General features: G+C 45.2%; 1 protein-coding gene across 3 annotated transcripts in view; it reads left to right on the top strand.

Moving 5' to 3' along the window:
- AGK (acylglycerol kinase) overlaps positions 1–6694 on the top strand; it is a 37758-nt gene extending 31064 nt beyond the window's left edge. For all 3 annotated transcript variants that reach the window (XM_083700728.1, XM_083700729.1, XM_083700727.1), the window contains 5 exons: positions 835–982; positions 1320–1417; positions 2940–3010; positions 4818–4902; positions 6328–6694. In XM_083700728.1, coding sequence (XP_083556854.1) covers positions 835–982; positions 1320–1417; positions 2940–3010; positions 4818–4902; positions 6328–6462 — 537 coding nt within the window. In that variant the 3' untranslated portion in view covers positions 6463–6694. The remainder of the gene's footprint in view (positions 1–834; positions 983–1319; positions 1418–2939; positions 3011–4817; positions 4903–6327) is intronic.
- Positions 6695–15366: the final 8672 nt, after the last annotated feature.

The raw sequence follows: 15366 nt of genomic DNA, 5'->3' as shown, positions 1-15366 counted from the left end.
TGATTCCTTAGCAGATAATAAACATATGACTCTCCTGTGAAATGTCCTGACACATCATAACATATGTACTGTCTATGAGTTTGCACGTAATACTAAACCATGGTTTAGTGGTATGTGGACAAGCTGCAGCGAGCCCAAACAAAAGCGTCAGTCTCACCTCTCCCCCCCCCCTCACCTTTCTGAGTGATTTGTTTTATATAAACCAGGAATTCTGTTTTTGAACAAACTCTGTTCAAATTAAAGTGTTGATTTGAACTCTTGAACAAATTAAATAAAGCAGCTTCATAACAATGGTTTGGCTTGTTTTTAACCTTTCCAGGATTCCTGGTTGGTTCAACAGGACAAGCCAGGGTTTATTCAACATGAAGTTAATCTCTTCAGAGGGCCTCCTTCTCCTGACTACATAGGAGGGAAGAGTGCAACACTTCACTCAGTCTTGCTGCAGCTCACCCACATAATGTTAAACCACAGTTTAGTGTGACAGTCGAGTGCAGCCTTTGCAAGAAACGATTTAGATCAGCTAGACCAGAATTTATTCTCTGCGGCAGGACAGTAACCTGCTTTGGGGGAAGTATAGTTCTTTCCTCACGCACACTTTCCGCAGCCACTCCGTCCCCCTCAACTGACAGAAACACTTGTTCACCTCATCACAGGGAAATGGGCTAGTAGAATGGCTGGAGGAGAAAGCAGCAGGTGGGTTAAGCAGCCCCTAGATTGCCTCTTCTGCCATGTGGCTGTTTGGTGGCAACCATAATTCCAAGTCTGACTGCTGCTGAATGAATGGTTGGTCTGTAGAAATGGTTATTTTGCTTTTTTCTTTCTGGAAATTCCAAGGAGTGGCCTCAGAAGCATCTAGCCTCCCTTTCCTATTTGGACCCAACTCCAAGGCCTCCTGAGGAGCCGGAGCAGAAGACTCCTAGACCTCCTTTATACATCAGGCTTTACAAGAGACTGGCTCATTATTGGACACCTGTCCCCAAAGGTAAGCGGTCAGTCATTCTCTCTCAGATAGATAGATATATTAAAGCTGTTCATTAGAAGAATCCTTTCTCCCCACTGTGGCCCTGCAGCAGGGCCTTGAGAGATCTGTCACCTTTTCCAATTAAGCCAGCGAGTTGCTTTCTTTTTGTTGTGTGAACTTTGAACTTCTTCCTTCCTTTTCTGCGGCTGTTGTTCCTTTGAGCCGCCGGCATTAAATATAGATAGAACAAGGCCTTGTGAAGTAACAAGAAATAGATGGATCTGGGCCTCTGCTGATCTTAATACAACAGCGCTTATCTAACTTTCTGTTTAATGGTGTCTTTCCTCTCGGACTTCAGAAATCCCCAAGGAGCTGACCCCGGAGGCCTGGAGAGAAATGCAGCTGTCCGCTATTGAATTCTCTGTCACTACTCAGAACAGACATCTTGACTTGAAAGTAAGAGTAGAGAAATAAATAAAAAAATGCTAAGCTTTCCTTCATCTTCACAAAAGTAGTTGCTTTGTAACTTGAGGGGATAACAGCCTGCTTAGGCCTAATACATCGGGTCTGAATTTGAAATGGTGGCAACCTGAGATGTGCGCGTCTCTCTCTAAGTCCCATACCCTGTGAGCCGTGTGTGCGCTTCTTAAAATGGTCCGTGCCAAAAAGAGAGAAGCATATATACACAAACATGCTTTTTGTACTGTATGAGTACCTGTGCCCATTCTGCACATAAAATGTGTGTGTCATTTCCTGTGCAGTACGTCCATTGGAGCATGGAATGTTTAGTGCAGAGTACCATTTCTTGAGATTCTCTGCTTTTAAGGAGGCGCAAACCACCTAGACCTTACTGCTTCACAAATAGACTTGAAAATGTGTGGACAAAGCCTGCTGGATCTCTGAAGCCAAAGGAGGCAACAATTTCTCATGATCAGGAAGCTAGCTGGGCTCCAGGGCCCCACGCAGTTCTTATCTTTTCTTCATGACTAACAGAAGCAGAATAAATTTTGCAAGGCTGGTAAATAATTACGCACCATTCAAGGGTGCTTGCTTTGCATAGTTTACGCAAGCTTTTCAGTTTTTGACTTATATTTATTTGTATGTTCAGCACCGCCCTTATAGGACTTTAGGACAGAACATAAGCCTGAAAGCAAGAGGCCTAAGGATTATTGTTTACGTCTTCCCTGTACCATTTTTTCACTGAGCAAAGACTCAGATGCCTTGTGCTGAATAACAGCAAGTCCTAGGAGCTAAATTGAACATCCCTCCACAGATTGAAGGATAATTACTGATATGCCCAGTTTTTAAATGAAATGCCAGCTAGGCAGTATGTGTGTAGTAGATCAAAGGAGCGAGGATGCAGCTAGCTGGGCTGCTAAGAGACTCTTCTGGGCTCAGAGCACTGCTTTTTTTATTTAGGACGTTGTGGTTGGGTGCGATTCTTGAGTGCATTCTGAACAATAAGTTCAGAACCTGAACTTTCTAATCTGAGAATCCTTAGCTTCAAGGATGATTGAAAGATGTAAGAAGATGTCATTCTGTGTGCTATTTCTCTAAGATGTAAAAGAGGAGGTTAGAGGTTAATTTGTATTCCTTCTACAAAGAACACTCTGCTTCAGCTGCAGATGTGAGTTCATTGCCCTGGGACTGCAAGGCTGTAAATGTTTACTCGGGAGTAAGCTCCACTGAGTTGTGGGACTTGCATTCAGGTATGTGAGTAGGAAATTGCAGCTGTGTGTGTGAGAGAGAGAATATGAGAATATGTTAATGCACATTCTGTCTAGTTTTTGACCTGACAGTGCCCTTCTATGGCTCACACAGGTAACTCTTTGCTTTGAATTCTCCTGGCTCCCAAATACTGTTTCCCCTCAGAGAATGGGAGAAGCTACTGAATTCATTCAGTAGGCAGATGGTGGGGCTTACATGAGATGCTGTGGCTGTTAGAATTAATGCATCCATTTCTGAACATTTCTTTTAGCGCACAGAAGACTTCATGAATATTTGCATTGAACCAGATTCAATCAGTAAAGGAGAATACATTAAAAGAGGGTGAGTCCTAGAGAACCTGTAATGATATGCCTTATTGCTGTCATAAAATATATTTATCAATGTGCTTTTGGGGTTAGTTGGTAGTTTGTATAGTAAGGTGCATTAAGGGCAAAACTGGAGAGACTGGACTTAAAATCTAGAGCGGAGACAAAACTAATTGGTGCCCATGGCATAAATAAACCCTTCTAATGATCCCAGCTGTGTGTCAGGTTCAGTCAGCAAGGACACCGAAGAAATAGTTCTTGGTGGCAAATCACAGTCTCTAATTTTTAGTTTCCATGACCACTACAAGGCTGCAGATCATTTCCCTGTTTCCTTGAATCTCTTCATATTGCTCCAGCGTTGACTCATGGCGACTTCGTACATTGTTGTTGTCGCTATTTATTTCATTTGTGAATGGCTTTCCGTAAAACCTCCCAAAGCAATTGAACGATAAAAATGCAAACTATAAAAGCGTATCTAAAAACCAGGAGAGTCTCAAGACAAGAACAGCAGATGGGAACACAGTGAAGAGGATGAATAAGAGGGAGGCTTCTATCCATATCCTTCCTTTGAATCCTAAACCCCAGTATGCACTGTCAGGACATGTTGCCACAATGACCTAGTAGGCAGGGCATTGTCCAAAGGCTCATGATGCAGACACCTTTCTGAAGCTTAAGCAGGTCTGCTTCTGATTGGTCCCCTGCTTGATTCCTTACCCTGGCATGCAGACATGGGGTTATACTCAAGGAGCTGGCAAGCCAAGCTGGTGCAGTGAGCCACCTTACTAGACTTGAACCTTGGTTCAAAGTGAGCACATCAAAGAGCTTGTAGCTTTGAGCAAGTAACATTGTCCTGCGCTTCTCTTCTTTGTGTGTAAAACGAGAGGATCCCTTCGCCTCGCAGTCTGGTTGAGGGTGATGAGCTCTGAGTCTTGGGTGCATAGATTTGGAGGGAAGTTGCATTGATCTTGATGGAACTGACTTCCAAGCATTAATTATTCAGGTTTGCACTCCCTACTATTAAAAGGATGAGGCAGCTTGAGGAATTTGTAATCCATTTTAATTTAGGCTCCCTGACAAGGCCGTTGGCTTCGCGAGCCCCCGAATCAGCCACGGTTCCTCACTGCTGCACTTGATCCATAGCTTTCTCTTCCGATTTGTCTAATCTTAATGTATTTTGTTCTTTAACAGAGATTGGGCTTCTTTTTGGGGCTGCGCGAGGATTACCCTGCTGGAGTTCCTCTGGGCTGTAAATCAGGGGGCAGGTCTCCATCTTGCGGGCAAATCTTGGCTCACCAGGTGGTCTCGAGCTGGCTTGCGAGGGTGTTTTCCCCAAACCATGCCCACCCACCCATCCACTTGTGATGTAATCTGATGGGTGTGATAAATCCTGATGGGGCATTCATGTTCCTAGCATTAATAAAAGCAGCAGGCAGCCCAAACAGCAGGATGTTTGGCCTGTGGAGCCAAAAATTCCCTACCTCCACTGTAGATAAAGTGCTCAAAGCGGGTGGTTCAATTAATGCTGCTTGTAGCTTGTTTTTCAGATATGTCTATTGCTTTTCTCGCAATTCCCATTTAAGGGGAGGGCTTTTCCTAGTTGAGGCTTGCTGCTACCCCATCAATTCCTTCTGCCACACAAGTTCATTGATCTCTTAAAATGTTTCATTTAGTTTGTTTGGCTATAGCAGAAGAAGGAAGTTGTGTCGTCCAGTGCCTTTCCGGGTTAGCAAGGCAATCTGCTTGCCGGCTTCTCTGCAGCCCCTTTGTGCTTTAAGCATAGCTATAATGATGACTTGGTTGCTCTCTTCCTTTGTTTTGTACAGAAGCCAAAAGATGGAGGACCCCCACTTGTGCCCAGAAGGAAGCCAGTGCCTTCAGGCTAGCAGGTGTATCTTGCAGCTTCCAGAGGTGAGAAATAAAACATAGGGTAAAGCTATGCTTTCCTCATTCTTCCCTTACAGGTAGTGGAAAGATCCTGTCCCCCACCTAGAATTAGGCAAATTTCCTTCTGTTGTATAAAGGCAGAATGATTACATTCCAACTTGCTTCGTTGGGATGGGATATGCCCAAAAGCCAGCTTCACCCATCCTTCCTAATTTAAAAAATCAGTATGTGACAGTCTTCCTTGCTGTATTCCCACCTCCTCTTGTGTCTCTTACATTCAGGTAGGCCAGTTTCATGTCCCTTTCTATTCCCAGGGCAAAGCCACTGTGTGGCAACAGGAGGAGTGTTTTTGTGGGCAATCAGTTCCTTCCAAAATAGCAGCCTATATTTCAGCTTTCAGAGAATCCTGTAGTTATGGGTAGGAAGCCAGGTTCATAGAAATTCCCAAGATGCAAATTCCAGCTGTCTGAGCCTAACCCCCCATTATAAAATCACATTTGATGGACACAGAGACAAGGAGTGGGGGCAGGGGGAGATTCAAGACCCTGTAAATTGATTTTGCCCCTTAATCATGCCTTACATTTGATGGGTAGGTTGTTTGGAATCCCAAAATTGACTATAGCTTTTAATGGATGAAAAAGGACTTTTCAGTTCTGCAGCTTAGGACAAAGCAGGGGGGGGGGAGGGAGGTGGAATGGGAAGAGAAGGTTAAACAGAACTAATTTGTCCAACCTATTTCTAGGAGGTGGTGATGGGGGGGGGCACCACTAATAGCAGGGATCCAATGAGGGAAGACTTTCAGGTGGCAGTTTCAGGAACTGTCTCCTTGGGTGGTCCCTATGCAAACTGGGAAGTACCGAAATGTGGAACCAGGACATCTTCCCTGTAGCCAGAGAGGTGCATTTGACGGATAAAGAGAAGGCATGAATTTCTCTAGAGGAAATGCCTTCTGCCTGTGCTGGGCCTGACACTTACGGAATTGGAATTGTCAGCGGGCAGAAAGCAGGTGAGGTAGTTTGCAGGCTGTCTTAAGTGAGAGGCTCAATGACGTCTGGCAGATAGTTTGAGCCAGGGGTGAGAAATCTCAGCCATGGGGTACCAGGACTGTTCCCTAATCCATTTAGCCTCTCACCCTCCAGCCAGGCAGCCCTCCTGTCAATCATGTGACATCACCTAGGCCACACCCCTCTACTGGGTATAGCCTTGACAGCTTTACCTGGCTGGAATGCGCCCTTGAACTGTGGTAACAGCCATTTTAGAAAATAAACAAACAGTGCTTTCTCAGTGAAGTGTTTCAGAAGAAAACACCTTGAAGTGGAGCCCTAACTAGGATGAACACCAGCTCTTTCTGATGTGTCTGGCTACATGACCATGGAGGAAAAGACCCCTTGCTGCTCAGACCTAGCCTTCGTCAGCATGTCTCTTTCATCTTTCCTGCTTTCTCTGCAGGATACGGAAGGCTTCTTGGCTGTGGACAGCGAGGAGTACGAAGCGATGCCAGTGGAAGTGAAGCTGCTGCCCAGGAAACTCCGGTTTTTCTGTGATGCCAGAAAAAAAGAGCAAATGCTTCAAGGCGCATCCTAGCGAAGGCTGCTGCCGCCAGCCAACCGTGTGAACTTCAAAACGATGCTCTCAGCTCCTGGTTGGCAGGCTGGCGTTTGCATCTGATAAGGCCTGCGGGCATGTCAGGTGCCAAAGAAGACACATATGGAAAGGGTCTCTGAAAATGGGGTTAAATTGGTTAAGTTTAAAGAACTGCAGCTGGAAAATTTGCATGCCTTTCCTTGAGTACAATGAAAGACTTTGTTTTTTTGCAGACTGACCAGTGCTTTGTGTGTAAATAGCTGGATCTCGGAGTACTAAATTCCCTGCCTTGGAAGTGTTAAGGTAGAAATCCATACATATTTATTTGGGTCTCGTTTGGCCATTTCTTGAGGGAAGAATGGCTTTCCCCTGCTCTCAGAATTGCTATTTTCAGCAGAAGCGCTGTTTCGGATGTTTGGCATTATGCACATCTTTTTTTCCCAAGGAGGTGACACACTTAACAAAGGAAATGAAGTGTGTGTGTGGGAGGGGGGTTAGTCTGCATACTTAAATGCACACAATCCAAGTTGACTATGCACTTTTCTTAGAGAGAAGCTGTAGTGATGGAAAGATGCATCTAAAATGAGTGTGTGTGGCCACATGCATTGCCTATGGTCAAGGTGCTATTATGCCAAGTTACGATGAGTAGCAGCTCTCCAGCTTATAGCAGAGGTGGTTTCCACGCCTGCTATTAAATATAAAATTAAGATGCCTTCGATAATGCAGGTAGAACACAGACCTCGTGGCGAATAACTGTTGAAAGTATCATTCCTCCACAGATAAGTCTAACCCAACTTGATGGCATTTGCTGCATCTTGTGGGAGCTATTGCCACATAGCCTGTGCGAACTTTCCTTTGGTCTGTCCTGAATCTTCCAGCACTCAGATTCAATCATGAGGGAGAAAAACGTTTCTGTATCTTTCTCCACACTATAACTCCTCTTACTCATATATTCTGTAAACTAAAAAAACAAACAAAACTAACCTTTCCTTATTTAGGAGCGATACTCCAACCTATTGATCATTTTAGTTGCCCTTTTCTAGCTTTTTGAAGTGAGATGACCAGAATTATAGTGTGTTCCAGAAATATTCACTGTGTGCTACAAGCTCTCTGCTGGTCCCTGGTATAGGGTGGGAGCTTTGAACCCCTCAATCACATTTGTAAGGAAATTATCACCAGCTCCCTGGCCAAAAAGGGTTGGCCATGTCACTGATTCCCAAGAAAAAATACATTCGTGTTCTCCCATTACTAACATAAAAAGCCTCAGAACGTATCTCTGTATTAGAAAGAAGTATCTCATTACAGATGTCCCATAAAGCACTTTCAGAATAATTGGCAGGCACAAAAGGCTGTATGTGTTAAAAGTGAACTTTAATAGAGTAAAAAAAGTCCATTATAGTATGTACATGAGTCCCTCTCGGGCTCCACATAAGCAGTGGCAATCCACAAACTTAGTGCTTTCCTTCTTGCGGGAAAATGAAGAAAGCCACAGGTACAATTGACACCGCTAAAGGAAGGTGCGTGGTCACAGCTTAGTGAGGAGAGGCTAGCTGCCGATCAAATCAGATTCACGCTTCATCCGAGATATTAGAATTATCACAGCCTGTGCTGCCTTTGTGGCCGCATCAAATTGGTAGTTGTACACTAAACTCGGCTGCTGAGGGATACTGCTTTAAATCACAACACCCTACAGATTTCTTACCTAGGAGAGGAGGGATGCTCTCTCACTGACACTACCAGGAGGGGTTTCGGTCAATCCACCCTTTTACCAGAAATACTTCCAGTATCAAGTGGGGAAGTATCGCAAGCAGCTTTATGGCCAAACCACATGTGGGAGAATTGGGACTGGAATGCCTGCTGCGCTCAGGTGTTTGGTCTTATACTTTCACAACTACTGATGAGCCAACATTGGATTCAAGCAACAGTTCTGGAGGAGAGGTTTATCCCCCCTTTACTTTGTCAAGATCTCTCCCTGAGCTATTAGACCTTCTAGGGGGAAAGCCAGGTAACAACTCATACTTTGCTCTTCTCCCAGTGAGACCATTAGCAACCTTGCAGGTAGGGGTGATTTCGATTAGAGAACCATTTCTCTCTTCCACATGTAGTTTAACCCTCTCCCACGGGGCTCCTGCCGTGATCCTACTTGAAAGAAGCACATTGAAAGAAGCACATTTTTTTAAAAAGTATCAGGTGAACCAGTCACAGTTCTGTATGTTGCTTGGTGGTCTTGCAGTGGTGGTCCACTCTGATGGCCGACTCCCAATTTCTCTTATGAAAACAGCTGGGTTGAGGATGTCATGTATTTACAGTATACCTCACAATAAGCTTTTGGAATTCTATTGCAGGAGTGGGGGATCCTTTGTCCCTCCAGATGGTGCTGAAATATAGACTCCTGTCATCCCTGGTGCTTGCTAGGGCTGGTGGGAGTTGTAGTTCAGTGACGTTTTACAGCTTTCCCTCATATTTAGTCTGTTCCTATTGGGACTCCCGTACACCACTGTGTTGGAATAAATAAACGAACGCCTAGAGGGCCAAAAGCTCCACACAACCTGCTCTACAACAAAGCAAGCGGCACTTTTTCACAACGGCCATCACTTGCAGAAGAAGTTTTGCCTTGGTTCATAGGTTCCCGCTCATCCCACTGACTTGCACACAGGAGCCATCACAGACCCAAGCTCAATGTCATGCCAAGCAATGTTAGTTCACAAATTCAGCTGCCACTACATTGTATGCCCTATGTGAACTGCCCGGTGAGATGGGCTGTCCTTGTTTCGAAGAGTGCACCATAATCGCCATGGAGTGTTGAGACTAAAGCTGGCTGGGACTTAGATATCTGTTTCAGAAAAGGATGAGCAGAGTATACTTCAGTGCCATGGTGATATCCCCTCTAGGCACATGAGACACGCGGGTTTAAAAATAGGTGCTGTGTTTTATAAACAAGTGGCTCACTGCCTGCTTCTTACTGCTGGGAAAATACCTAGAAAACAAGGAGCAATCTCATAGGTGAGGCAGTATGCACTGTATGTCGTACACATAAACAGCAACTTGCCTCTCAATGGCATCTGCATAGCAAACTGCACTTTTCAGCCTGTACAGCAGAGGGGGCATCGCTCATTTGCCAAACACATACTAATGGTGCCTAGCCTTAAATGGCACAACCACAAATGAAAGGCAGGTAACAGCAGGCTTTGGGGGGAACCCCAAGTATATACTGTGCAGAAGTGCACAGAAAATCTGTAGAGGAAAAAGCAATGATGGGGGAAACAGGAATCCCCAAACAGCCCAATGAGGACTGAGCATGCTCAGTGCACATTGAATGGTGGGTGGGGAAAAGGGGGTGGAGTATCCTGGAAAGGGCATGGCAGACTTGCTGGAACCCTGAGCAGCACTTCGCGCTGCAATGTTTTGTTGCAGCTCCCACTTATATCTCCTATTTACAATGATCCGTGCACCACTGCAAAGTAGAACCAGTGGCTTCACCACTTTCCTGTGCCAGGCACTCAATTTTAAAACAACAAAAATACATATATATACAAAAAAGACGATACTGATCTCGTATAGGGGAGTTTTCAAAGGGCCAAAGCAAGGCTCCTCATTCAGAAGCAGAATTTAAGCCAAGCCGCTGCTATGATCAGCTGATCAAGCACAAAGGCTAAAGCTGCCTCAGAAACCAGATTGGAAGAAGGGTCACCCGTCCCACTGCCAGAGGGAGCTCTGCAGCTGGGTATGGAATACTACCATTGCAATCCCCATATGCTGTCTTGGGGTGTGTGAAGTTTATTGCACAGTGTCTATGCCAGGGGAGCAACTGGTTGTAGGGGTCAGGAGTAAGAGGAACTTCGATTGCTAAGATAAGCATATTGCAGGGCACCTACACTCTTTTTCAGGAGCAAAATCTTATGCATATGGGAGGAAAGAGAACTAGCAGGTTGCTGTTTTTCCTGCTTCTCCCACACCCAAGTGAGGAAAGGGGAGAAAGACAGATAAGAGTTCGGGAGGACAGGTTTTTAAACATTTCTATAGCTCAGCATGTTTCCTTCTAAACAGCTAGTTTGCACAGTTCGTTTCTGATGTAAAAAGTCACATTGGTGCTCTTCTCTTGAAGCTTCTACAGCCTCCTGTAAAGGGTATTATTATTATTATTATTATTATTATTATTATTATTATTATTACAACAAGAGGAAATCTAGCTGGATTACCCAGTTATGGCAGGGCAAATGGGCCTAAAAGTCATATTTTTAGGAAACCAGGAGTCATGTTTTATAAAGTTTTCTAGCCCTGAAAGTTACAAAGACAGGCTGTGAGCACAGCTTGATGAAATTTCAGAAGTCAAGGTGGAAGGAAATAACATAGGCTGGCCAGCAGGCAGGGCAACTGTGCTGCACATGCCTCTTTGCCCCTGCCTAGCAAAAGCAAACTAAATTATGCAAAGCAAGCAAAGAGGCTATTTTAACTGTGCAATTTACAGACTTCAGGTTTCCAGGAGCCCCTGAGATGCACAAACCTGAGCCAGATACAAAATAGGAGCTGGGGAAGTGGAATATCCAGCCTTGCATTTAATCACTAGCCTGATAGCCATTACGTGACAAGGTGTGACATGCAGCAAAGTGAGCAGGGTTGGTGGTAGAGGGATGCAGCATTCTCTCTACACCCACACAGAAAGAAGCAACAAAGATGTTTCCAAGCAAGGTCCTGGGTCAATATTCTGACCTTGTCTTGCATGTTTTTCCTCTGCATTTTCCTTTTAAGAATCCACTCTGTTCCTGCTTCAATGTGTTTCCTGCTGTGAACAATAATCTTAATTCTGTTGCCTGGGAAGAAAGTGGTAGAAGAATTAATTGCCTTCCTCCTGCCTAAGTGGGGGAGGCTGTGGTTTATTTATTTATTTTGCAAATTGGAAGCTGCAGAGAGTTTTGGATTTGAAAACCAGCGCAACAGATCTTTTAGAGAGAAAGCTATTTCCCTCTCCCACCCTAGCTGACCCAAAGCAGCAGAGCTTGGGAACTGGTGATATTTTTCCCCCTATGAAGAATCCCCCCTCCCCCCCAAAAAATACCTTTCCCAGGATTGCTCCGTTAAGATAGGAAAGGTTCTCTTAAAACACCCACCATTTGACTGCAAAACAAATGTACAAGGGAAGGGGGTCCTGTAAGTGGTGTGTAGCACTTCATTAACAGTTCCTGCTCCTTCAAATTGCCAGCCTTTCTTTTATTTTCCTGGTCTTGTTCCTGTGTCTTTAGAAAGCAGCCTGCTGCCATGCACAAATTAAGCAGTGAGAGTTTTTCCTAGCATGACCGCAAACAGGCATGAAAGGCTTTTTCTGCGTTTCAGACTAGGTGAGCAAAAAGTTTAACTTGTGGTAGGTACGTCGTGTTCCATAGGTGCACAGCAAGTGAACAGATTTATGAACCCCATACACATATAAAATAGAACTTCTGGAGTGGACAGCTGAGCTCTGCTGCCTCTTCTCCTTTCCATGCACAAACTATTGACCCTGACTCTGGATCTACGTAAAAGGTAAAGGGAACCCTGACCATTTGGTCCAGTTGTGGCCGACTCTGGGGTTGTGGCGCTCATCTCGCTTTATTGGCCGAGGGAGCCGGCGTACAGCTTCCGGGTCATGTGGCCAGCATGACTAAGCTGCTTCTGGCGAACCAGAGCAGCACACGGAAACGCCGTTTACCTTCCCGCTGGAGCGGTACCTATTTATCTACTTGCACTTTGAGGTGCTTTCGAACTGCTAGGTTGGCAGGAGCAGGGACCAAGAATGGGAGCTCACCCCATTACGGGGATTCAAACCACCAACCTTCTGATCGGCAAGTCCTAGCTCTGTGGTTTAACCCACAGCGCCACCCGCGTCCCTGGATCTACGTACACAACTACAAACATAATGTTCTATCAGTCACTGTCCTGCTGCAGCTTAGCGGTTTCGGAAAAGAAGCAAAACTTAGGCAAAGACCCCAAATTCAAAGGCTTGGTTTGTGCACGAATCAGGACCACCACAACGGATATCAAGGGAGGCGAATGGAGAAACTGGGCTTGGAGTCACATGCTGAGCAATTATTATATTTCACTATGTAAAATAAAATTACTTAAACCCCAATGCAGGAAGACTCCTCCCTACAAAACAGCTAAATATGAGGTAGGAGGAAAGGGTTAAGACAGAGGCAGGGAATCTGCTGCCCTCCAAATATTATTGGGACTCCAACTCCCATCAGTGCCAGCCATGGATGACGTAGTTCAACAACATCTGGAGGGCTACAGATTCTGCATACATGGGTTAAAACATAGAAGGAATGTGTCTTCTCTACAGAAAAACATGAATGCCTTCACTATTGCGGCCCACAAAATTATTCTTCCATTGCATCCACCCTATTCATAATATATGGGGTGTGTTGTTAATAATCATCATCATCATCATAAACAACTCCATTAAGTATTCCACACAAAGAGTGCAGAACACTAAAAGTCCAAGAGAAAGTCTAAAAACCAAGGCAGCTCAGAGAATACTTGAAAAGGTAGTGGTTGACACAGTATAAGCTATGACTAGGCCAAAGAAATAGGAACCGGGGATGGCTCAAACATACTGTATATTTCTTCCTCTAGTTAAATCTAGCTTTTTCTGCCGCCTGCAAATTGTGGCTTTCCAGGCAGAAGAGCTGAAATTATTCAGTGATAGCAACAGAGCTCGAGTTAAGTCTCAAGAGCCTGTGGAGGCAGCATGAAAACACTGGTTAACAACTAACTCTGGCTGCGTTTTCCATTTATAGCGAGGGCTTCGGGGATAGCAGCATTGTCTCAGCCTGTTCCACCCAATGCCCAACAAAGTGCTCTCCAAACCAGAAAGGGGGAACTCAAAGCTCTCCAGATGTTGCTAGGCTGCGACTCTCATGATCTTTGATCATTGGCCATGCTGGCTGGAGCCGCTGGGAGCTGAAGTCCAAAAATAGCTGGACTCCAATAGTTAATCTCCAATAAACATGAGCAGCCAGTTTCAAAAGGGTGGTTCTTTCATCATGTCCCTCAGCCATCCTGCTGTCCTCATGTCCATGGTGGCTAAAAAGCTATGGCTGTGTCTCAAAAATCGGGTGCCTATATCCCTAGCATATGATCAGAGGCACTGGGTTCAAAGCAATGAGGTCAAACCAGCCGTCGGCTACCAGCTGAAGAAATGGGCTAAGCCAACATGGATGTAGCTCCAGGTGTTGTTGGAGCTACAACTCTCATCATCCCTCGCCATGCTGGCTGAGTGCTGGGAGTTGTAGTCTGGCAACATCGAGAGGACACTGCGAGCTAAGCTCTCTGCAGTGTTTACATGCAGAGCTGTGGCTGCCCTTGATGGCAGAGAGAAAGTGAAGTACAAATACGCCAAAAAGCGACAGATCCTGAATCAGCGCAAGTTACTGCGTGTGAGCCCTGGCACAAGTCAAACTAAATTCTAAGCCCAAAAGTCCATGTTGAACAATGCAAACTTGCAGCTCTGAGAAGTTCCAAACTCACGTACTGCATTGGGAGTGAGGGCAGCCAACCAGCTGCCATACACAAGTCCAGTTCTCCCTGCAAGCGAAGACCTGAGTCAGCGTGCAATGAGGTCACTATTACCGACTTCTCCTCAAAGATACGGCCAAGCCCCTCGCTGTAGAGCAGCAGAACTGCCAGGAGATATTTACCTCCAGTCCTCACTGCTTTCAACAAACTCTTCAGTATAAAATCACACCACTGACGATCCCATTAAGATTCATGGAGGGCCTTCACAATGGAGATGGGACTCAGGTATGGTTAATCCCTGCGAAAGAAAGCACACAAATTGCTTCGTGCAGGAGGGGCAACCTCCCAAGGTATGGCACGAGGAGAATGTACATATATTGAGACAGACAGGAAATTAAATAATATTTTAAAAGTAAACGGGGAGCTAAGTAAAGCAGACATAATCCAGACTAAGGCTGAGATGTGCACTGCTAAAGATGCAGACTGTGCCGGCAGATTCTGCAAAGCACATCTGAGAGCAAGGGACAAGGTCGGTGTGGCATTTGCCCGTTCTTTTGGAAATGTCTGTACAGGGGGGAGAGAAAGGGTTAATAGGTAGACCAATAGAAAAGCCAGAGGCGGAGCCTACCTGTTTTTAAAAGGCTTAGCCAGAGGTTTAGACAGTTGGGAAAAAGCAGTTGGAAGACAGATGGAAATAGAGAGACAGTTAGTGCAGTTGGTTCTTGTGTGAGGGGAGGTAGAAGAGTTAGAGATAGGATAAAATAAAATAAGACTAATAGGGTAAAGGGTAATGTTTCGAACGCATTTAAAGTTTATGTGTGTTTGCAATAAATTACAATCTTCATTGTTAACTTGAGAACCCAACTGAGACTAAGTGATTTACTGGGGAGGACCTGGTTGCTGGCAGTGGATTAGTGGTGTACGGGTCAATAGTCTGTGAGACGACCAGGGGCTCCGTACGAACGCCATAGCCAGCTGCTCTGGCTTGCAGATGGCGGGGGCAGAGAGAGGGGTCACTTGGTGTTGGACCTAAACTTTCAACAAGGAGGCAAATGCCGTGACTCAGCAGGGACTAGCAAGAGGATATTCCTCACAAGTGGGATCTTCTAAACAAAGCTGGTCAAAAAAGCAATAACAACAGATCGTTCCTATCATTCAGTCAAGGGAAGAAAAGGACTTTTCCTTTTGAATGACTCGACACGGGAGAAAATGTTGACCCCCTAAAACCTGTCCCAACGAAAGCCTAACCCTTTCACAACATACAGGTAGGATTCAAGTATCTTTTGCATAAAGCGGCTCATTGGCTGGGGCCCTCCAGGTAAGGCTGTACTGCAGCCGGCAATGGCCCAATGGTCAGGGAGCGATGCAGGATGAGAATCAGGCAACACCTGGAGGAGCACTGGGATAGGACTGTGC

Source organism: Podarcis gaigeae (genome assembly GCF_964106915.1).
Source record: "Podarcis gaigeae genome assembly, chromosome: 10".
NCBI classification, from domain to species: domain Eukaryota; kingdom Metazoa; phylum Chordata; class Lepidosauria; order Squamata; family Lacertidae; genus Podarcis; species Podarcis gaigeae.
This window is presented reverse-complemented; position numbering and strand designations above follow the sequence as displayed.